This window comes from Balearica regulorum, chromosome W (assembly GCF_011004875.1).
Source record: "Balearica regulorum gibbericeps isolate bBalReg1 chromosome W, bBalReg1.pri, whole genome shotgun sequence".
In the NCBI taxonomy this organism is placed as follows: domain Eukaryota; kingdom Metazoa; phylum Chordata; class Aves; order Gruiformes; family Gruidae; genus Balearica; species Balearica regulorum.
The window spans coordinates 3,635,372-3,658,658 of record NC_046219.1 but is presented as its reverse complement, the minus strand read 5'-3'; the positions used below and the strand labels follow the sequence as shown (position 1 = coordinate 3,658,658).

General features: G+C 44.1%; 2 protein-coding genes across 2 annotated transcripts in view; one reads left to right on the top strand and one right to left on the bottom strand.

Moving 5' to 3' along the window:
• Positions 1–23,287, bottom strand: part of LOC142599342 (uncharacterized) — a 739,733-nt gene that overhangs the window by 240,627 nt on the left and 475,819 nt on the right.
• Positions 14,030–23,287, top strand: part of LOC104643479 (alpha-2,8-sialyltransferase 8E) — a 51,997-nt gene continuing 42,739 nt past the window's right edge. Inside the window, 1 exon segment of the mRNA XM_010312806.2 lies at positions 14,030–14,830. Coding sequence (XP_010311108.2) covers positions 14,700–14,830 — 131 coding nt within the window. The 5' untranslated portion in view covers positions 14,030–14,699.

The window sequence follows — 23,287 nt, the reverse complement described above, 5'->3', positions numbered from 1 at the left end:
CAAATAGGAGGGGACCCTCTTATAAAAAGACAACTAATTGAGTATTATAATCACTGGTGGTCGATATATAAATTGGATGATCAGGAAAAATGGCCCAAGAATAAGAATTTGTAATATAATACAATATTACAATTGGTGTTGTTTTGTAGAAGGGAGAAGAAATGGGATGAGGTACCTTATGTTGATTTGGTTGGGTTTTTTTCACCTTGCGAAATCATCCTGAGTGGCTGAAGGACTGTGGGTTTACCCTGCAAGACCCCCTGGCATCAGCACTAGAAAAGCAGAAAAAGGTAGCAGGAGGCTGTGAAGGTGTTGCTCTGCTTGTAATACAGGGCAACGGTGTTTGAAGTGCGAGCGTGAGGAGGAGGAGGATTTGGAATTAATGAAAGATGTTGGAGGTTGCATGGATGGTTTTTGATAACAGGGAGAAAGGGAAGGAAGTTAGAGAAGAGCAACGAGAAAACGAAGGAGAGCGGAGACAGGCAGGGAGAGACAGGGAAAGAGACGGTAACCTGAGAGCTACGCTGCAGGGAGCGTCAGCAAGGAGTAACTTCAGGGGAGGACGGCAATACTATGGGGGAGAGGTGGGGCCCCTTCAGCACAAAATACCAGTAATACCTTAGGAGATCATCAGTGTGCCTATTGTAAAGAACTGGGACATTGGAAATGGGATTGTCAGAAATTTAAGGACCGTTTTAGGGGTCCTATGCCTATCAGTCCAGAGGTTCTGGAGGAGGCACGATACAATCAAGAAGCAGCTTCCTTTCCACGTCAGTTCCCCTTAACTAAGTCCTGAAGGGGACCGGGGGAAACCTCCCCAGCAGAACCCCTGGTTACAGTAGAGCTGGGAAAAAGGAAAATAGATTTTCTTGTAGATACTGGGGCGACTTATTCTGTTAAATACTTGTCAAAGAACATTGAGTGATGATACAGTAAACATTGTGAGTGCCACAGGGAAAGTGGAACAGCGTGCCTTTTTCCATCCTTTAAATTTTAAGCTCGGAAAACAAAGGGTAACTCACCAATTTTTATATATGCCTGAATGTCCTATACCACTCTTGGGACGGCACCTATTGAGTAAATTGGAAATGCAGATCACCTTTAAAGATGGGAAAGTTCAATTATTAATCCCTGAATCTAAAGCCATCAAGGCAAGAGTTTTTATGTTGCAGGAACAACCTAAGACTAACAAAGGAATTCCCGAGGAGGTGGAGAATGCAGTGACACCTTTGGTATGGACTAGTGAGGTTCCAGGTAGATCCAGAAGAGCGGAACCAGTAAGAATTATCCTTAAACCTAGAACAAATCTGGTAAGACAAAAAACAATACCCATTGAGGACAGAGGCCAAAAAGGGATTAGAAAAGTTAATACTCAACTTTATAGAATATGAGTTGCTCACATAATGCGAATCAGAATTTAACACCCCAACCTTACTCGTTAAAAAAGCCAGGGGGTGAGGAATACAGGTTAGTACAAGATTTACAAGCTGTGAACCAAATAGTGCAGGACATTCACCCGGTGGTGGCAAACCCCTATACATTACTTACAGCCCTCAAAGATAAACATGAATGGTTCACAGTCCTAGATTTAAAGGATGCCTTCTTTTGTATACCTCTTGAAAAACAGAGTCAGGCTATTTTTGCCTTTGAATGGGAGAGCCCAACCACTGGATGAAAAACTCAACTAACCTGGACTGTGTTGCCTCAAGGATTCAAAATAGTCCAACAATCTGTGGAAACCAGTTAGCTAAAGAATTAGAAATATGGAGAAGAGACCATCCTGGAGGAGTTATGCTGCAATATGTGGATGATATCCTATTAGCAGCAGAAACCTGGGAGGAGTGTATACAAATGACTGTTGAACTTCTTAGGACAAGAAGGATGCAAAGTGTCCAAGGCGGCGGCACAGATTGCAAAACCAATGGTCACTTACGTGGGATTTGAGATTTTACAGGGCCAGCGGAGATTGGGAACAGATCGGAAAGAGGCTATTTGTCAGATCCCAGAACCGAAGACAGCAAGAGATCTGAGGGCTTTCCTGGGAACGGCTGGATGGTGTCGTCTGTGGATATCCAACTATGGACTTCTGGTAAGACCTCTTTACAACATCTTGAAGGAGGCACAGAGAGAATATCTGCCTTGGAACCCTGAATGCACGCAGGCCTTTCGGAGCCTAAAAAAAGGCTTTGATGATGGCGCCTGCCCTAGGGCTGCCGGACTTATCTAAGCCCTTCGAACTATTAGTATATGAAAGGCAACATCTCCTTTGGGAGTATTGGCCCAGAAGATTGGGGACTGGAAAAGACCAGTCGGGTACTTCTCTAAGCAACCGGACCCTGTAAGTAAGGGATGGCCGGGATGTTTGCGAGCCGTAGTGGCCACCATCCTATTAATACAGGAAGCCAGGAAATTAACCATGGGGCAAAAGATAATTGTATATGCACCCCATATGGTTACCACAGTTCTAGAACAAAAGGGGGGACATTGGTTATCCCCCAGCAGAATGCTTAAATATCAGGTGATGCTATTAGAACAAGATGATGTAGAGCTCAAAGTCACCTCTACTGTCAATCCCGCTATGTTTTTAACCATGAATGAGGAAAGTGAGGAATCTTTGAGCCACGACTGTCTGCAAACAATTGAAGAAGTCTATTCCAGTCGCTCAGATCTGCATGACGAACTTTTGACTAACCCTGATTTGGAGCTATTTACAGATGGTAGCAGTTTTGTACAGGATGGGAAACGAAGGGCCGGGTATGCTGTTGTTACAACTACAGAAGCTGTGGAGGCCAAGACGCTACCCATCGACACGTCGGCGCAGAAAGCGGAACTGATTGCACTATGTCAGGCCTTGAGAATAGCTAAAGGTAAACAGGTAAAATATATGGACAGACTCCAAATATGCCTTTGGTGTCGTGCACGCTCACAGAGCCATTTGAAAAGACAGAGGATTGCTGTCAGCACAAGGATCTTCTATTAGACACAAAGAAGAAATTTTACAACTTTTCCAAGCTGTCCAGGAACCAGAAGAGATTGCTATAGTGCACTGCCGGGCACACCAGTTTGGGCAATCCAATGTTAATATAGGAAATCGTTTGGCAGATTGCACTGCCAAGAAGGTTGCACAACAAGGTATTCTAGCACTAATCCCAGCTAGAAGGATACAGCTACCAGGGACTAAGCCTTTTTACAGTGAAGTAGACCGTAAATTGGCATTGCATTTAAAAGCAACAGAAAATTCAGAAGGATGGCTGATAACCCCCAATGAGCAAGTTATTGTGCCACCTCAATTAATGACACAAATAGCTGAGGCCAGACATAAACAAACGCATTGGGGAGTGGAGTCTTTGATTGACAACCTCCAATCACAAGTACTTAGTGTTCGAATGACTAAGATTATAAAATCAGTTACACAGAAGTGTCCAGTCTGTTTAAAAAACAACCCTCTTAACCAAAGGAGGCCACCCCCAGGGGTTACTAGGTGAGGGAACTCCCCCGGAGATTACTGGCAAATTGATTTTTCTGAGTTACCCAGACAAAATGGCTATCGATATCTTTTGGTTTTGGTGGATACCTTTTCAAGATGGCCTGAGGCTTTTCCCTGTCGCACCAACAAAGCACGGGAGGTTGTTAAATGCTTATTAAAGGAAATAATACCTAAGTTTGGTGTACCAATTGGAATGTCCTCAGATAGAGGACCACATTTTGTGGCTGAGGTTTTGCAACAATTAAGTCAAACCTTGAATATTACATGGGATTTACATACTCCATGGAGACCACAATCTAGTGGAAAAGTTGAAAGAATGTATCAGACTCTGAAGAGACAAATAAGTAAAATCTGTCAGGAAACAACATTAAAATGGCCCCAAGCCCTTTCTTTAGCACTTCTCCACATTAGGGTACAACCTCGGACTAATAAAAAGGAAAAACGCTTGCAGGTCTAAAGAGATACGTCACCTTATCTGAACCTCTGACCCTTGATACCCCCGTGCATCCATACCAGCCTGGCAACCACATCTACATAAAGACTTGGAACTCTGAACCGCTAAAGGAAAAGTGGAAAGGCCCCTTCCAGATTCTTTTGACAACCTACACGGCAATCAAGGTTGAAGGAATTGAACCATGGATCCACTATACCCGAGTTAAGAAAGCCCCCCTGGATCAGTGGCAAGTAACTACGGAAGGACCTCTAAAAATCAAATTGAATCGGGTTTGAAAAAGTATGTCAAATATGTAAGATGTCTTGCTCTGTTAGGACAGGTATGGTCCTGTTCTGGGTATTACTGGCAGTTTCTTTGCTCTCCAGTCAAGGGAACCAACAGGAGCTATGGTCTCAAGCCCATAAACAACATACTGGTATAATGGGGAATGTAGGCAAAGCTACCTTACTGACAGTGGTAATACATGGAACTGAGGTGTTTTTAGAAAATGAATGGGGCTTGGAGGATGGCCATTGTGGGAAAATTCCCATAATTAAGGGGAAGGTAGGGAAAGAAATGAAAAAAATAGGATGCAGAATGATAAATGGATCTACACATCAGAGGGCAAATAAGGCCACATCTTGTATAGGAGAAGGTCAAATTACGACCCAATGTATTTCTAGTACCTTAGATTGTTGGCACAATTTTACTTTGGTACAATCTGTGCACGTAATCTGTTTAGGCGTCCGTGATCAATTGGTGGCATTAACATTTAAGATAAACGTTATCGAACCTAGCATGACACGATCTCCTAGTCTAAGCCTTCCCACAACATCTGGGCCTGTGCCAACAGGACCCTCTGGACTGACTCCATTTACTTTTAGCATTGGTCTATATGTTGTTAAAAATGTGGGACAACAACAAATCTTACTAAATTAATTTTATTCCCTTAAAAGGGTGGAGTTGTCCATACAAATCAATATCATTGCACTAAAATCCTCATGTTCCCCATTCTTGAACACAGCCCATACTGGATGGCTGGCCTGGTTACATGGGCGGACTCCCACCTCTCATAGAACACAAAGAGATCTAACTGGCACTTTGGGAACAGGAATGGGAACATTGAACAGTATAGATGCTGAAGTCCTCACCAATAAATTAGCTGCTGCCACTATGGATGTGCAAGGATTACAACCATCCTCTTCGATCTCCCCTTTCAGCTTTAGGGGCAAATCAGTGGCTGTTACCAGATATATTGCCTCAATGGAAACAAATTAATGAAAATGACCATGAGATAATCCTGGAGGGCCTGGCCACTGGCCAAAGTAATATCTCATTAGCTCTTAGCTGTATTCAAGCCCAACTATGGGTCCAGTCGGTGGCATCAGCAATCATTAGAGAAGGGGAAGAAGGGGTCTTACCTAGTGAAGTCCCTAAAGTCATTTGGGATAACGCAAATGAATTTGAAAAAGGATTCTAGTCTTGATGGCAGTTAGTGAATTTCACCTACAATCCCACCAACCATAGTGCCACAGCATTTGTACTGACTATATGAAATGCTTCAATACATACCCCTATAGAAATGAATTTAACACTTGTGAGAGAACTTTTACATCATCAAGACCTACAGGAAATTTTGCAGACATGAAAACGGACAGAAAACATTGATAACCATCCACCACGATACTGAGAAAATCCATCAGGTGTTGGAAAGAGTGAAGGAAGATGGGGAGCATAAGTGGTGGGATACTCTGTTTGGATGATCGCCTAACGTTACTGGACTATTGAACAAAATGTTGCATCTGGTTATTGTATTGCTTTTGCTTGTCTTATTAGGCTTTGTTTTAACTACACTTTTGTATATTAAGCTTTGGATAATGATGAAGCGCTTGATACAGCTCACAATGTTTGCTAGAAGTACTGCTAATACATCTACTGATTTATATATGGCTCTGATAGAAAAAGGTGAAGGTGAAACTTATAAGAATCTGAAAGGATCTGAAAAGTTTCAAAAGGGGGGAATTGTAGCCAAAAAGAAAGGCCTGTAACGAAGGCCTGCTTATATTATACATAATAAGAAAATGTAGCCAAGAAGAAAGGCCTGTAATGAAGGCCTACTTGTATTATATGTGATAAGAAACTATTCATTATTACTTTAGGTAGAAGGCTAACGATTCTTAGAATGAGCACCTGCTACACATCATGAGAAAAAGGAGGAGCTACAAGACACTTCAAGGTCCTTATGTACATACTTTGCAGAAAGGGAGGACACTAATTGCCTCCAGCAACATCCTTATCTTTCTGAGGCGTATAGCAAACAATTACCAACACCGAAGTATTGAGAAACTAGGGGAAAGGTAATTTGGGCCAGGGTCCCCACGACCACCGACCCATAAGCCCCCTACCCAAATTATACCACCTACTCAAAAGATAGAGGCGGAGAAAGGAACCGAGCATGCGTTCTAGTTTGCATACTAGGCGAAGAAATATGAACCAATTATTGGAACGGGGAGTGTACCACTTTGTAATCTTTGTAACATTTGTGTATAAATATGACAAGAGAACCAGCATTAGGTGTGCCTGATTTGAGGAACTATCCTCCTGACACCCAGCGCTGCAATAAAAGGAAATGCCTGCTTCTTCATGCTAAATTAGTGTTAAGGAGTTTTCTTTCATTCCCGAATTTCGGTGACACTACCAAAACCTTGCCATGCAAACCCAACACAGGAGGAAACCAACACTGGTGGTCAAAAATACCTGTAGTCTTTAAATACCTCAGTCAAAAATAGTTGCAGTCTTTCAAAACCACGATGCATTCATATATTCACGTGCTTTAGAAAGCTTAGAATTATTCTAGCAATAGGTGTAGGTGCTTCTGTACATTGATCCTAAACCAAGCTTATTTTGGCCCTGTCCATTACAAAATTTGGATCATTTTTGAGCAAAAATCAAGTTGTTTGGTTACTGTTAATTTAAAATACTACACCTAATTACTCCATCAAATACCTCATTCTGATATATCTGTGAAAAAGTCTTTCGAGAAGGTAGTTATGTGCATAAGCATCCTGGCCTTCTGCCCAGAGACAGGGTGCAAAACAGTGCTGAGCACAGGGCTGAATGGGTGGCTGGAGAGTCATTTAGTCCTTCAAAGCAAAGCTGTGGTAAGACATGAGTGATGCATCATGCCTCTGTAGAGCAATTCATTGCAACTACTGCAGCCTGCATTTGTGGTTTCTGCATCCCTGCAGGAATACCTAAGCATTCTTTTTTGCCCATGAAACAAGCACAAAATGAAACAAGCTGTATTTTCTCTATTGGAGTTTCTCTCAGAAGTCCTGGTCTGTCACTTTTTGAAATCTTGGCTTTTATCTTTTTCTCTTTTCTGTAATGGTTCAGCATTCTTAAAAACCTTGCATGTAATTGGAGTGCGTAATGTCAGAGAGGCGCGGTGCTGCTAGCAGCCTCCCTTGGATGTGATGGAAAGATTCATTATTGCAATCTCTCAACATATTGGTGGATAGTGGATACTAGATTCTAGAGAAGATATTTACTTGGAAACAGGAAATAAGATCTTAAATCTCTTTCTTCAAGGGCAGAGCCACTGCCACTTTTGTAGGGTCAGATGCTAAGATACAGGTTCCTTTCTTCTCTCATTCCCACCCACACACTGGATGATCTGCACTGCTGTTTAGTTTATTGGGGTCCCATATGACCTGCAGCCTCAGCAAATGCCCTGATCACTCATCCCTAAAACTCATGCTTGTGCTCAAATGACTGTTCATTTGATTAACTTGGCAGCATCTGCACAATGCTCAAATACTATTTAGGTAGCTGTGGTGGTTTAACCTTGGCTAAATGCCAGGTGTCTACCAAGCCGCTCTATGTCTCCCCTCCTCAGCAGGGCAGGAAGGGGAGAAAATAAGATGGAAAATAAACCAACCCCAAATTCGTGGGTCAAGATAAAGGCAGTTTAATACAGCAAAAGGCCACATGTGGAAGCAAATCAAAAGCAAAAGATTATTCTCCACTTCCCATCAGCAGGCAATGTCCAGCCACTTCCTGGGAAGCAGGGCTTCAGTACGTGTAGTGGTTACTCCGGAAGACAAACATTGTAAAAAAACCTAATGCCCCTCCAGTTCCTCCCCCTGTCTCTCAGCTTCTTATTGCTGAGCAGATGTCATATGGTATGGAATACCCCTTTGGTCAGTTTGGGTCAGCTGTCCTGGCTGTGTCCCCTCCCAAGATCTTGCCCACCCCCAGCCTGCTGCTGAGGGGGGAAAAAGAAATGTTGGAAAGACAGCCTTGAGGTGTGCTGGCACTGCTCAGTAGTAGCCAAAACACTGGTGTGTTATCAACACCTTGCTAGCTACCAAGACACAGCACAGCACTATGAGGGCTGCTGTGGGGAGAATTAACTCCATCTCAGCCAGGCCCAATACAGTAGCACAAGAAAAAACACCCTGCAACCCCCAGAGAAGTCAAGTTGAGGCAAATCATATCTGAGTCAGATTTAATGGGACTTAATTTGACTTCTGATTTGTTTACGCTCCATCACACAGTTGATTTCCATTATGATCCCTCTTTATTTCCTACTTCTGTAATTCCACACCATTCTCTTAAGATATGAAACTATTATTATGATAGAGAGAACTAACACTTAAGGGAAATGGCAGGACCATTAACTAGCTTAAGCCACATATCTAGTAATCTTAACCCTTACGTAAGATGTTTTAACAAGAACTAGCGTAAGGAAGGGTCAAGATGGCCCTTCGCTCTGCTTGCATTTTTGTAACCAATCACAAGATAAGGAGGTAGTAAATCAGAATGGAATGAACACGGAGGATTCTCTGCTAATTAGGAACCGGTCTGAGTAAGTTCAACAAGGCCAAGTGCAAGGTCCTGCACGTGGGTCAGGGAAATCCCAAGCACAACTATAGGCTGGGCAAGGAATGGATTCAGAGTATCCCTGAGGAGAAGGACTTGGGAGTGTTGATTGATGAGAAGCTCAACATGAGCCGGCAGTGTGCGCTTGCAGCCCAGAAAGCCAACTGTGTCCTGGGCTGCATCAAAAGAAGTGTGACCAGCAGGTCGAGGGAGGTGATCCTGCCCCTCTACTCCGCTCTGGTGAGACCCCACCTGGAGTACTGCGTCCAGCTCTGGGGGCCCCAGTACAAGAGAGACATGGAGCTGTTGGAGGGAGTCCAGAGGAGGGCTATGAAGCTGATCAGAGGGCTGGAGCACCTCTCCTATGAGGACAGGCTGAGAGAGTTGGGATTGTTCAGCCTGGAGAAAAGGAGGCTCCGGGGAGATCTAATTGCAGCCTTCCAGTACCTGAAGGGGGCCTACAGGAAAGATGGGGAGGGGCTGTTTATGAGGGAGTGTAGTGACAGGACAAGGGGTAATGGGTTCAAGCTGAAGGAGGGTCGATTTAGATTAGATGTTTGGAAGAAATTCTTTACTGTGAGGGTGGTGAGGCACTGGAACAGGTTGCCCAGAGAGGTTGTGGAGGCCCCATCCCTGGAAGTGTTTAAGGCCAGGTTGGATGGGGCTTTGGGCAACGTGGTCTAGTGGAGGGTGTCCCTGCCCATGGCAGGGGTGTTGGAACTAGATGATCTTTGAGGTCCCTTCTGTTAAAGAAAAATTCTACCAGACGTGAGTTACCCTAGGTTTGCTTTATTGCAGCGCTGGATGCACAGGGGAAATAGCTCCACCCAACGTGCATGCCAGGTGATCACCAACATACAGGTTATATAGAATCAAAATATACATATTCATTATTTTTCTGAGAAAAGGCAGTCCTATGATAATCATTTCTTGTAATCCATTTCCATATTCTCCTCCCCATCACGCATGCTCAGTGATTTGAGTCGGTGGTCCTCAGGGGTCTCTGGTGGTCGTCAGTGGTCTCGCACCCGTGTCCGCTGGATGACCCTCTTCTTGCAGGCATGTGCAGTATCCTTGCTGTGGATACACTTGTCCATTACAACTTATTTCATAAGATTAATATTCCCGGGCCTATTGTCCAGTTGGGTAGGGACTGTACAAGGAACGTAGCAGCATTGTACATTGCCATGGTCAGTTAGCTTCATTACCTATTACCTTGATTAGAAACCCCTTTCCCACGATTATAGTCTTTAAAACAGTTCTAGGCCTTAAGCAGCTTTCTAGTTAACATAAGTTTTCTTATAGCTAAGCTTCTATATTTTTACACCTTCCAACCCAAACCATTCTATGATTCTATGATTGCAAGCAACTTCATGCATACTTTGAAAATCTGTCAGTAGTCATCCTATTTCTTTATGCTTGCACGGACCTGCTCTGTTTCCAGTTCTGCAGTGTTATTGTAGTACTGGGCTGAAGGCAGCAAACAGATGTCTTTTACATGTGACATTAGTAACAGTGTCTGTGCACAATCTGGCACAGAAAACCCTCTCCTCTTGTAATATATCTTTGTGTTTTGCTTTTTGCTTTGGCATGCAACTCTCTGCACATAGGCCTCTCAGGTGCTGTAGCTTCTGAACAGCTCTGATATAGCAGAGAAGGATGAGAGGACACAGAAAATCAGAGACTGACATGGTACTTCTGCATGGTGTTCACTGCAGCTCAGGCTGACCATCAGTCCAGGAGAATGAATAGCTGCTAGGCTCATGAGTTTGGTGCACTACAGCACAGATATCTCAAGAAAAAAATCACTTTGAATGGAGGGGAATGGAGTAAGAAAGGCTTGAATTGTTTTCACCAAAACCTAGGTGATACTAAAATCTATAAAACTGCCATCACACTCATAGAAGGTCATAAGTAGCCAAGTTCTGCCCTCTGATACTTTGCTGTTATCGTAAAATAACTCCTGAAGCTACTGAGACAAATTTCTTGGAGGGGATTTTCAAAGCTATTAGTAAAAATCCAGTAAATCAAAGCATTAAGTACCTTTTCCTTCACATCTTCCCTTTCTGTCCTTACCTCTCAGTTTCCCCATAGAAATCTGCCTGTGTAATATCTTGTGGGGTCCCAGCCTGGGATTTCTGATGGCCATACTGCTTTTCCTGTTACTGAGAAGGGTATGCAGTTAGATCCATCTAAATGATACGGTTCCTATATGGGCACACTCTCCTATTATATGGGCTTACACAAACTGATTGTTAAAAGAAACATATTTGGCCCTAGAGCCGATGACTTTCACCAGAGGGAATCAAACTTATTTTGCTATTTAATTTGCAGTCCCCTGGTATGTGTATGTGTTGGTTTTGCGTGGCAAGGTTTTGGTAGCAGGGGGGCTAGAGGGGTGGCTTCTGTGAGAAGCTGTTAGAAGCTTCCCCTGTGTCTGATAGAGCCAATGCCAGCCAGCTCCAAGACAGATCCGCCGCTGGCCAAGGCCAAGCCAATCAGCGCCTCTGTGATAACATATTTAAGAAAAAGAAAAACAGTTAGAGAGCGCTTTTGCAGCCAGAGAGAGGAGTGAGAAGATGTAAGAACATCTGCAGACACCAAGGTCAGTGCAGAAGGAGGGGGAGGAGGTGCTCCAGGCGCCGGAGCAAGATTCCCCTGCAGCCCGTGGTGAAGACCATGGTGAAGCAGGCTGTCCCCCTGCAGCCCATGGAGGAAGGATGAGGGGGTGTAGAGATTCCACCTGCAGCCCGTGGAGGACCCCACGCCGGAGCAGGTGGAGGCACCTGAAGGAGGCTGTGACCCCCTGGGAAGCCCGCGCTGGAGCAAGCTCCCGGCAGGACCTGTGGATCCGTGGAGAGAGGAGCCCACGCCAGAGCAGGTTTGCTGGCAGGACTTGTGACCCCGTGGGGGACCCACGCTGGAGCAGTTTGCTCCTGAAGGTCTGCACCCCGTGGAGGAGACTCACGTTGGAGAAGGCCGTGAAGGACTGTCTCCCGTGAGAGGGACTCCATGCTGGAGCGGGGGAACGATGAATCCTCCCCCTGAGGATGAAGAAGCGGCAGAAACACCACGTGATGAACTGACCGTAACCCCCACTCCCCGTCCCCCTGTGCCGCTGAGGGGGGCGGAGGTTGAAGCTGGGAGTGAAGTTGAGCCTGGGAAGATGGGAGGGGTGGGGGGAGGTGTTTTAAGATTTTGGTTTTATTTCTCATTCCTCTACTCTGTTTTGCTTAGTAATAAATAAGATGAATTCCCTCTCTAAGTTCGGTCTGTTTTGCTCGTGATGATAATTAGAGAATGATCTCTCCCTGTCCTTATCTCGACCCGTAAGTTTTCTTTCATTGTACCTTTTCTCCCCTGTCTAATGAAAGAGGGGAGTGATAGAGCGGCTCTGGTGGGCACCTGGCCCTCAGCCAGGGTCAACCCACCACAGTGTATTATTCCCTGTACAGTACAAATGAGTGCATCCAACTCTGTTATTTTTCTAGCTAAAATATTGGTTTTTTTCACCTGGTTCAGGAAGACCCTGAACCACAAAATGGTAGCAGAGTGTTTCCAAGGAAGCATCAGTATGTCCTTGCTGTTGTCTTCTACTTTTGCCTGTGTATCCATCACTGGCCAGTGTCAGGGACAAGGTACTGGGCTGGATAATCTTTGATCTGACCTGGGAAGACCACTTGTTTTATATGCACAGGTGATAATTGAAGCATTTAGCAGCGTTCACAAATGCATGTGTGGGAGCTTTGGAAGGGACTGAAGAAGGATGTGCAAGAGGCTGGATCCCTATACCTTCTCTGCAAAGCCAAGGGTGTCTGAAGGGCTGGATCTCCCCTGAGGGTTCCTGCCTGCAGGGTGACCGGGTTTCTACCTTTAACACTTTTGATACTTCTGTTGCTTAAAATTAGGTAAGGTAAAGCCTGCTTTAGCCCTTGATTGTCTTAAATTCCTGTAGGTCATGCTGAGGACAGGCCCTGGCTTCAGGAACTGAGTTCAAAGGGTTACACAAAGCCCTTCTTCCCATGCAGCACCAATTACAGCTGCAACAAAGTCCAGAAACAGTCCCTGTTTGCTGCTTTGCACAGCTGGGCTGCTGGCACATTAGAACATTTTGCATATGCTGATTTAACTGTTTGGAAAATTTATTCACACAAAAATCTTCCCATTCTCTTAGACAAAGTGTCACCAAATATGGGATAAACTCTCCAATATTCAGTTTTAGTATTAGAAAACAGGCATTGCTTTATTCAGTGCAGGTGCATGGGGGATCTCTCCTCCTATCATGCGCATCGAGGATTCAAGTTACCCTATACTTATTAGCCTAACCTATACATATTCATGCTATTTCCCAGAAATCTCATACATATACAAACGACTCATTATAATATCTGGATTACTTTGAGGCATGCGCAGTTTCTTGATTCGGGGGTCTCTGGTGGTCTCTGGTGGTCGTAGGCAGTAAAGCACCTTCCCTGAATTGTCCTAATATGGTCTTGAATTTCTTCAGGATGTGGAGTCGGTCATCGTGACCTTTAACAATGGTTCTTCTTTTTACTGCCAGAATAATCTATGTTTATGCATACTCCCAGTTCCTTTTTATCAGTCAGCCTTGAATCTTCTGTACAAAGTCCATATGTTGCAACAAATTAACACCATGTGTCATTACAAAAGGATTTTTTTCCCCATGTTTTGTTGTCAAAATCCTTTTCCCATCTGTTATTGGGGCAAAACAACCTCCTAGCCAGTATGTTTCATTCATGGATAAAGCTTTCATTGGAACTTGTTTTAAGAAGCTAAGGGTTGGGGGCAGATTTTGTTCCCAGTGAAATCAGCAACAAAACTCCCACTGATTTCCCTGTGAGCTGAATTGAGCCTCTCCTGACAATGGGGAGATTTTTAGAGGAGTTATGATGGCTGTGCACAAGGTCTTGTTGCTTTGCCCCTTCAAAAGAGAGCTGTTTCTGGTGGAGGAACAATCAGAATATTTGTCTCTTTAAATGAATGGTTCTTAGAGCCTGCACTGAGACGCAGTCTCCCTCCCTGCGGCTGTGAGGCTACTCAGAGCCTCCAATAAATCAGCATGCAGGAACTGAGAGCTCTGTCCTTGAAGACATGCACAGTGATCTTGCTTATGCTTACTCTAGAGGAATAACCAGGGGAAATATAGGAGCCCAAATAGTGAGTGGTGTATGACTAAAGGCACTGCAGTCTGCATGCAAATGCTACAGTACTGAAGGCATGATACGGACGGCACACTACTACACAAAATGCAGCTTTCCTGCTAGCCTGACCAGATTGCTGCTGCTGTTTTTTGCAGGGAACTGAATGAAATCCTCATGATCATTACATGCTTGTTCAATAATAGCACACCCCAGTCACGTCTCCTTGCAAGCACATTTCATTGGAATCACTGAGCAGAAGCAAAGAAGAGCTGATGATTATGTGTTTCCAACGCAGGTTGACGGAGCCCTGTATTTGCCATTGCCTACAGTTTTCTGGTTTATTTGCAGCTTCCCCCATCTAGAATATGAAAATGGGATTGAAGTAGATAATTGCTAGCAGCAGGTTTTCAAGAGAGGCTTAGAGGGAACAGAATGCCTCTTGCACAGCACAGGCTGCCTGTGCTGAAGGAGCTCTGAGAGATGATTTTAGATGTTACCCACATCTGAATCTCCTGGAAACTTTACCGTGGAAGCAAGCCATTTCACGCAATCCTGGAGCTATCATCCAAAAGGGGCAAAGAAGGGGCAGCAGGGCCAAACAATGGGATACCTTGTCCTTGGATTGCTCACAGAAAAGCCAGCAAACATTCCCCTCTGCTTCCCAGCAAAAAAAGCATGAAAGCAACAATGAACTGAATTTTACCCAGCGGAGCTTCAGTGGCTTTTAAGAAGGATGGGATACACTGACCCTTCATCAAGCAGGGATTTGCTGGGAAACAGAACTTTGTTCTTCATATTCATCTGCGCCTTTGCTGTGGTCACCTTGCTGCAGCAGATCCTCTATGGGAGAAACTATCTCAAAAGGTAAGGGGGGATTTGAGGGAATAGGAAAAGTTGTCTGATCGGACTGAATGGAGACAGAGATCCAGCCATACCATTATAACGGTTCAAACCACTTCTTGGTGTTGTGCTGATGATATTAATATCTTGTTAATCTGGGAAGGTGTATCCGGCATCTGTAATGTCTGTTAGATTTATTAATAAGGAGAATGTTAGGCAGAATATAATGATTTGTGTGTTTCTTAAATTGTGTTTTAGTCCTCAGCTGTTGTAAAAATCTAGGTCTTACTAAACTTAAGCTAGACTAACTTGTACCATCTGAGTATTTGCCCCTGATCAGACCCTGCCATATAATGCTCATTGCCTAAACTTTAATGTCTTTAGAAACAAACATGCAGATGCAATTCCTAAAATCAAAGTGGCAGTATTAGTGTTCCAAATAACAGCGAGGGCACTTTATTTTTTCACTGCTGTATTCTCAAGAATTACTGCTGAGACTGCTTTGTTGTAGAGCACATCAGTCTTTGATATGAAAATGGTACTGCTCTTTTTACAGCAAACACCAGTGGGGATCTTCAAGTGTTTAACCTTGACCCATGCAGAGTTTATTTTACTTAAATCTAATTTGAGGTGTTATGTCTTGTATGATTTTATAAAGGAAAATGTTTCTTTTACATGCTTTGAGGTAAGTGGGTTTCAGTAGTGTAGGCAACTGCTGTGGAATTTTTTATTGGAATTTAGCTGCATTTTGCCAGAAGAGATCAATGGTTTGGTTATTGCCTGGTTTGCAACTCATGTAGTTGTTTGCCTTGTGCCAAGAGCAAGTAAAATGCTGACAAATCAGCAAATGTTTCTCGCTGGGGGGGAACAGCAAGCATAATATTAATATGTATAGACAGGAGTGTTGTAGTTTATCCACAGAGCAATTTGTGCGCCTTGCTTAGCAGTGAGGCCTTGGCTGGGAGGCTGTCTGCTTTTGAGCACCTCACTTCCAGAAAGATGGGACTCAGTTGGAAGGAGCCAAAGGAAAGCAGCAAGAATGAGCAGAGGTGTCGAAAACATGTTTGTTTGGCTTGGAGGAAATTGAGGGGAGATATGATAACTGTCTTGAAATATCCAAACTATTTCTGCCAAGAGGAAGGTAATAAACACATCTCTGTGAAGATTCATGACATGACAAGAAGTCATGGACTTAAGTTGCAGCAGGAAAGATTTGGATTTAACCATGAAGGGAAACTTTTAAAGAAAAAGGCTACCCGAGGAGGTATAAAATCTCCATCTTTGGGGGCTTCAGGAACCTGTTAGGTAGACAAGGGTAGTACCGAGCTGCCTAGGTGTTGAGAGGATGACTTTATGACCAGCTGAGGTCACATCTTGCCTTATTTTCTCAGTTTTTCCCATTTATCCTGGAGGCCTTGCAGCCCTACCAATACTTGCTTTTCTAAGTTGAAATGACTGCAACAGGATTAGAGCAATGAAAAATAAATCCCAAGTATAAATTCAAATTAAAAGTGGCAAAGTAAAGATACAGTGATGAGAAGATGCAACTAAAACTCTTCTAGTGAGTGATCTCTGTGGCCAGTCTCTGTCCTGCCTTGTGCCCTGGGAGCCTCTCCTGTCATCAGCGGGCTGCAGGGAATGAAAAAAGAATGATGTCCAAATTTCACGCTTGCTAGGAGAAAGTCTGGTTCTGAGCACTCTGCCATCAAAGGGGCTCAAGCAGGGAGATGTACATACATTTTGTCACTTGGACTGGAAAACACTGTTTATTTAATTTTTTTTATTCCAGCTTGTAATGATTTATTTATTTTCTTTTTTTTTTTTTTTTTATATGAAAGACTCTCAAAGAGGGTTCCCCCCCCCCCCCCCCCGCCTCAGTGCAGGGAAAAAGCACTTTGGCTTTTTTTCTGCTGGGAAGTGGTAGTTCCCATCTTTCATGGAAATAAAAATGCAGGATGTGGCAGTCTCAGGCTGTCAGTTATTAATGATAGAAAGATGATTTACATAGCAGCCTACATTGTTACCATAATATTATCATGAAGGTATTTTTTCACTTTTTGTCTCCCTCTCTCACTCTCATGCCCTGCATTATGGTGACCGTTCCCGGGCAGTTTGATTGCCAATATCTGCTCCATGCAGGGGTAGCTGTAACCTTTAATTAGTCTTTTCTTTCACAAACCTCCTGTGTTAAGTACCCTGTTAGGAGCTGATGCTGGCTGTGAGGTTCCTTGGACACATTATAGCTTGCACCTCCAGGGACCATGGTGGATCTGGTGGTTTTGGAGAGCATCCTTGCAGGGGGGAAGTGGGATATTTATAGCTTTGGTGCTGCTTGCCAAGCTGGAGCTTGGGGATGCTGCCTAAACCTAAAGCCATTTACTTGCTAGGATTCAACATGCTGCTTGTTTTATGATAGCCTTTGCTTGCATCCTAACATCTGCAACGGTAACAGGCCTCTGGGCCTCTTCCCAAGGCAGCAGGAAGAAATTCCCTAGTGTATTTAGAGAAACCTGAAAATTGCCCTGAAGTACTATTCCAGTAAACGTACAATGCTTTTAAGCCTAAATATAACACAAGGCTAACTTGTTTCTCTGCAAGAAGATGGCAGAAATAGGTAAAGGCCAGCAAGGCAGAGAGAATCTGACCTAAAACAAGCAGCTTGGGCACAATGCAGGGGGCAGCATAGACTAGGGACTGGTCCCAATAAACGATGTGGACAAAGGCACCCTTTTCTGGGAGAAAGATGGAAAAGTTAGCTGTATGGATATAAGCTGTGGCATGCCACTTACCCTTACGAGCAGGGAATGGACTGGTTTTATTACCACAAAAACCCACCTGAAGCTCTCCATGGAGGGTGCCATGCATTTGTCCTGCATTTGTTCATAGCCATGCTCCCGAAGCCTGGCTGTGGGCATGGCAGGACTACAGGCAGGAGAGGATGCTCCAGGAAATAAACTCTGCTCAGTGAAATTTGATAAGGGACCCAGCCTCCAGTCAAGTCCTCTCTTTCCCCTTAATGAGATATTAATGAGCTCCTGGCATTGCTGGAAGAAGGGGAGAATGTAGAGATTGAATTTCTAGGTATTTGCACATTTTTCACCCACCATATAATGTTCTCTGCTCCTTCCCCTGCTGTTTTGTACCATGTCATTGGAAAGCAGAATCCTGCCCACCTTTTTTTCCCTTTTTCAGTTTTCCCCCAAGTGGGATGGATGTGAGTGCTCTTGGCAAGGCCAATGCCTCATCCCCATAGTAGCAGCTAAAGTCCTAATGAGAGAGTTAAACTGCAAGCCGGAGAATGACATCAGGAAGCTCTGGTCTCTGTAGCTCCCAATCCTGAGTGAAAAGGATGATGAAATGAGATATAATTAAGGGACTTTAATATGGATCTCTGGGGTAATTATTTTTATTTTAGGATTAATGTGATGATTAAAAATCCATTGCATTGATCTGCTAAAGTAGGTTAAATGCTGTGGACTTCTGCTTAAATCCAGAGCTACCACTTACTTTTTTATTGACTCAGGAATAATCCTGGATTGCATCAGGAAACTGCCACTACAGTAAAAAATGTTGAAATGGTCCCTGTCTTCATCTCCCAACCTGTAGCATGGGAGAGATCAATAGGACGGTCCTTGTCTGCTTTGGTAAGGGAAAAATATCAGAGCAATACTTTGCTATATACCAATATTCTATTGGCAGGGAATTCACTAAATTTTTTTTTTTAAACAGCCTGACTTCTGCACAGGGTGAGAGTCAGGTGAATAAGAGAACTTGCTCCTTTAAAAATATCTTTTTTCAGCCAAGTGAGGAGAACATGTTTTCAAAGCTATTAAAGACTTTAAACAAAGATTACCCTGGCGTCTGTCAGAGGGGGCACGCACAGTAACAAAAAATCACAGAGCAAGAAACAGCAAACCTTCCCATGCAGGCAACCTGCATTATTTGAAAGCTTTACATCTTTTAAATGAGAATAAAACATCACTCCTATGTGCGTGTACCCTATAATTAAAATCAGACTCTCATAACTTGAGGTTATACCACCATTTTGATATTTCTGAAGCAGCTTTTATTCAACAGTTGCAAATCAATCCCCAGACATCTTTACCCTTTTCCTTACCTGCATAAGAAAGATAGCTTATGATCATATTTTGCACAGCATGGGCAAATAAGGAATAAACCCACAGAAAATAAACCTGGACTACACTTTGAGAGATCATTTAGCCTGTACCATGCTATAAGACAAGATCATATCTTACTTATACCAGCAACAGCAGTAGTTGTGATGTGGACATGGAGGCTGCATGTGGCCTGAGCTGTATTTTGTCCTAAACTGGGCTCTTGAGGAACTACAGCCAACTTGTTGAGAGCTCCTGCCCCATACCTGGCATGTGCTCCTCTGGCCTGTTCATAACACCCTGTTGTAACCGTAGGATAGGGGCCGTGAGACAGAAACTATAGAATCAGGTTGAGATAATTAGTTTGTAACCAAGGTAATACGTAATGAAGCTAACCGACCATGGCAAGGTACAATGCTGCTCTGTTCCATGTACAGTCCCTACCAAACTGAACAATAGGTTTGGAGATATTAATCTTATGAAGTCGTTATGGACAGGTGCATCCACAGCAAGGATACTGCGCATGCCTGCAAGAAGAGGGTCACCCAGCGAACACGGGTGCGAGACCACTGACGACCACCAGAGACCCTTGAGGACCACCAACTCAAATCACTAAGCATGTGTGATGGGGAGGAGAATATGGAAATGGATTCTAAGAAATGATTATCATAGGACTGCCTTTTCTGAGAAAGATGATGAATATGTATGTTTTGATCCTACATAACCTGTGTGTTGGTGATTACCTGGCATGCACGTTGGGTGGAGCTATCCCCCATGCATCCAGCGCTGCAATAAAGAATGCCTGCCTTTTAACACTACATTGGTTTTACGAGGTTTATTCCCAGATTTCGGTGACACTGTGAAGATGTTAACCGTAACCTAAGACCATCTATTCCAGTGTTAAAATTCTCTTTCCATTTAAATATTTTTCCCAGGAGACATAAGCTGAAGGTCACCTAGTGAGTCATCTCTCTTACACGCAACTCTGTGCCCCCTCCATTTCTAACCAGTCTGAAATATTATCCCAGCGAAATAATGTGACCCATGAGTCACCTTGCTGAGTCCCTGTCCTGGTTCTGGCAAGGATAGAGTTAATTTCACAAGGAGCCAGGACAGGTGAGCCAAGCTGGCCGGGGGCTATTCCATACCATGTGACCTCATGCTCACCATAAAAGGGGGCTAGTCGGGCAGGGGCGGCTCCCGGACGGGTCCAGTGTCCGGTGGGTCGGTCGTCGGATCGGTAAAATCGTTCTCTGTTATCACCCATTGTGAATATCTGTTATCAGCACTGTTGTTGATTGTTTCCCTCTCCCTTGCTGTCCCAGTAAACTGCCCTTATCCCAACCCTCCAGGCTTTGCCGTTGTTTTTCCGTTCTCCTCCCCATCCCGCCGGGGGAGGGCTGAGCGAGCGGCGCGTGGCACTTAGCTACCGGATGGGGCTAAACCACGTCAGTCCCTGATGGGGCTGCAGAGCAGGCCTTGGTTTTGGTTGGTTTTCTTCAGAGAGCACCGGAAACTTCAGGAGACCAATATGTGTATATATGGGATAAAACCATCACCTTAAAGTGACCAGATCTAGTCTATCATAGCAGGAGAAGCCAAGACTCCAGCCATGCTGTTCTTGCTACAGAGTATTCCCAAGAGCATTTCAAGGGGATGGGGACCGGGGTGCTGGCATCCCCATCATGCCTAACTAACCTTGCAAAGACAAGGAGCTGAATCAGCTCCCCAAGAGGTCAGAGGAGCACTGGAGCTCAGGGGAGAGATGGCAATGGGATGGAGGGGGCAGAACAAACAGGAAGCTGATAGATTAACTCAACTGTCAGCAAAGTCATCCCCTGCTGGTCATCCCATTCCCTTTCTCATTGCTGCTGTTAGTCGCTTTACATAATGCTCCTATCTCCCCACATCAAATAAAAAGAGAGAGCTCACAAGTACATGGCATGTCAATTAAAGCTCTGCAGGAATTTGCAAACAATCACAGCTCTGTCACAGGCTGCAACGGAGACTTTTATTGTGAAAAGTGTCCCAAAGCCAAAATCTTACCTTCTGCTGCTACTTGGAGTTTTTTTCTGACCTATAATTTTAACTTGCTCTTAAAAAAAAAGCATCAAGTGGCTGAAGTTTTAGTACCAGAGCATGAAGATATGTTATTTCCTCTCTTGTGCTCCCTGGCAGTGCTCTTTGTGGCTCTGATGCAGAAAACAGACAGCATTTGAATCCCTGCTCCCTCTAGACTTGCTTTATTTCTGGCATTGTTGTGTTGCACCTCTGCTGTTAAGATGGCAAAAACACTTGCTGATCTATTCTGTAAATTGTCAGTCCTTCTCCATTCTCCAGATAACAGTAAATTAAGGCAATGAAAGTCAGTTATTTCAGTATTTTACGTGTGCAAATTACATTATCCTGAGTGTGCCATTCCCTGGTGTATTACACCATGATCCTTCCTGAGCTCAAACCACAGGGTGAGTCACTACAAAGTGATCTACAGACGCTTGTCCCTTTCTCTGTGGCTGTGGCCACCCGGCAGTCCTTAAATCAGTTCCCACAAGCCCACCCTACACAGGAGTGGTTTGTTTGCCTTGGGTTTGAATCATGCTGGGCTGTAGGAGCTCTTCAGAAGCTTCTTGCCCTGGAGTGGTGAATTACAGCTGTCCTGTTTACCAGCCCAAAGATGGCCATTATCTTCCCTGGTTAATACAGGGACAATTAAATCCTAATTCTAATTCACATAATACCCAGTAGCAGCTTGCTTCAGTCTAACTTTGTTGTGTGGGGATCTAGGCCTACTTCTGTCCATGCAAACAGCTCTTTTTGAATATCTGGCTGAGTATCTAGGCTAACTCCACTTTCTGCACTTTACACAGATCTGTTGACTCTGTATGACAATGTAATGGTTGACTTTTGCCAATGCCCAGCATTCAACACCTGTGAATCAAAACCCTTTCATCCAAAGTGGTTTAGACCCCATGACATTTCTTTCAAAAACATCTGTGTTGTAACCTGCCATCAACTTGTTTTATGTCATTTTGAAAAAATTAGCTGCCTGCCCTCTATGTGTATGGGCAGGTAAAAAGTTCAATCTTACATTTGTAGAAAGCCAAACCCAGAACTCAGTCTTCCTGTTTTGAGTTGTGCTACACCTGTGTCCCCTACAACCCCAGCTGTGAGAAATCACATTCTTAACTGCTGACCTCCGTGGCCAGTGTTGCAGACCTCCTGGTAATAGGGTCTTTTATTTTTGACCTGATTGGAGTTTCCTGATCGTTCTTATACTTGCTGAATTTGGTTCAGACATAACTGCTGTGCAAAGCTTTGTATTTTCTTACTTGCACTGTGCCTCATTCTTACCCTTGATTGCTTTTTCATTTATCATTTTTTAATTCAAGTGTATTCATTGCTCAGCAGTCCATGCCTCCCTCAGGCAAATTGTGGCCTTAACTTCTCATTTCTTTGAGGCATCCTTGCCCTCTATTGCTTGCATCCATTTTGCTATTTCATCAGCCCTGCAGATAGTCACTGTCCTTTCACGTCCTCCTTAGTTTTATGCTTTAGTTCTCATGATGAAAACCTTAAAAGCAATCTCTGTCACTGGTAGTCTCATGAAACTTCCCATAAAGGCAAATAAAGCCAAAGCTAGGTTTTTCATAGTCCTAGCTGAAAATCTTGGGCAGTCAACAGTTTGGAGGACTTCAACAAATGGTAGGAGGAGATTGTGTCATCCACTTCTGTGCATGGAGAGAGGGAATATTGCTTACCCCTGTGGCCGATACTGGGTCCAGACACATTGACTCTAAATGGCATTTTACTCATTGTCCTCAGCATGAGTCCTCAGTGCAGTTAGGACTTTGTGGGTATGTTTACACAAAAGAATATAGAGCAATGTAGGGACACTTGACCTGATGCTAAATATATTAGGTTTGGAAACGTGAGATGCAAAGCAATTAGCTAAGTGACATGGTTTAGGCCCAGCCGGCAGCTGAGCGCCACGCGGCCACTCACTCCTTCCCCAGCATGATGGGGAGGAAAAGTTAACAAAAGGCTTGGGTTGAGATAAGGACAGGGAGAGCTAATTATCATCACGAGCAAAACAAACTGAACTTAGAAAAAAGGGATTCATCTAATTTATTACTAAACAGAATAGAGCAATGAAAAAAAAACAAATAACATCAAGCCTTAAAACACCTCCCCCCACCCCTCCCACCTTCCCGGGCTCAACTTCACTCCCGGCTTCAACCTCCTCCCCCCCTCAGCGGCGGGGGGGGGGGGGGGGGGGGGAATGGGGGGAGGGGGATGGGGGTTGCGGTCAGTGCAGCACACGTTGTTTCTGCCGCTTCGTTGTCCTCGGGGGGAGGACTCCTCTCAT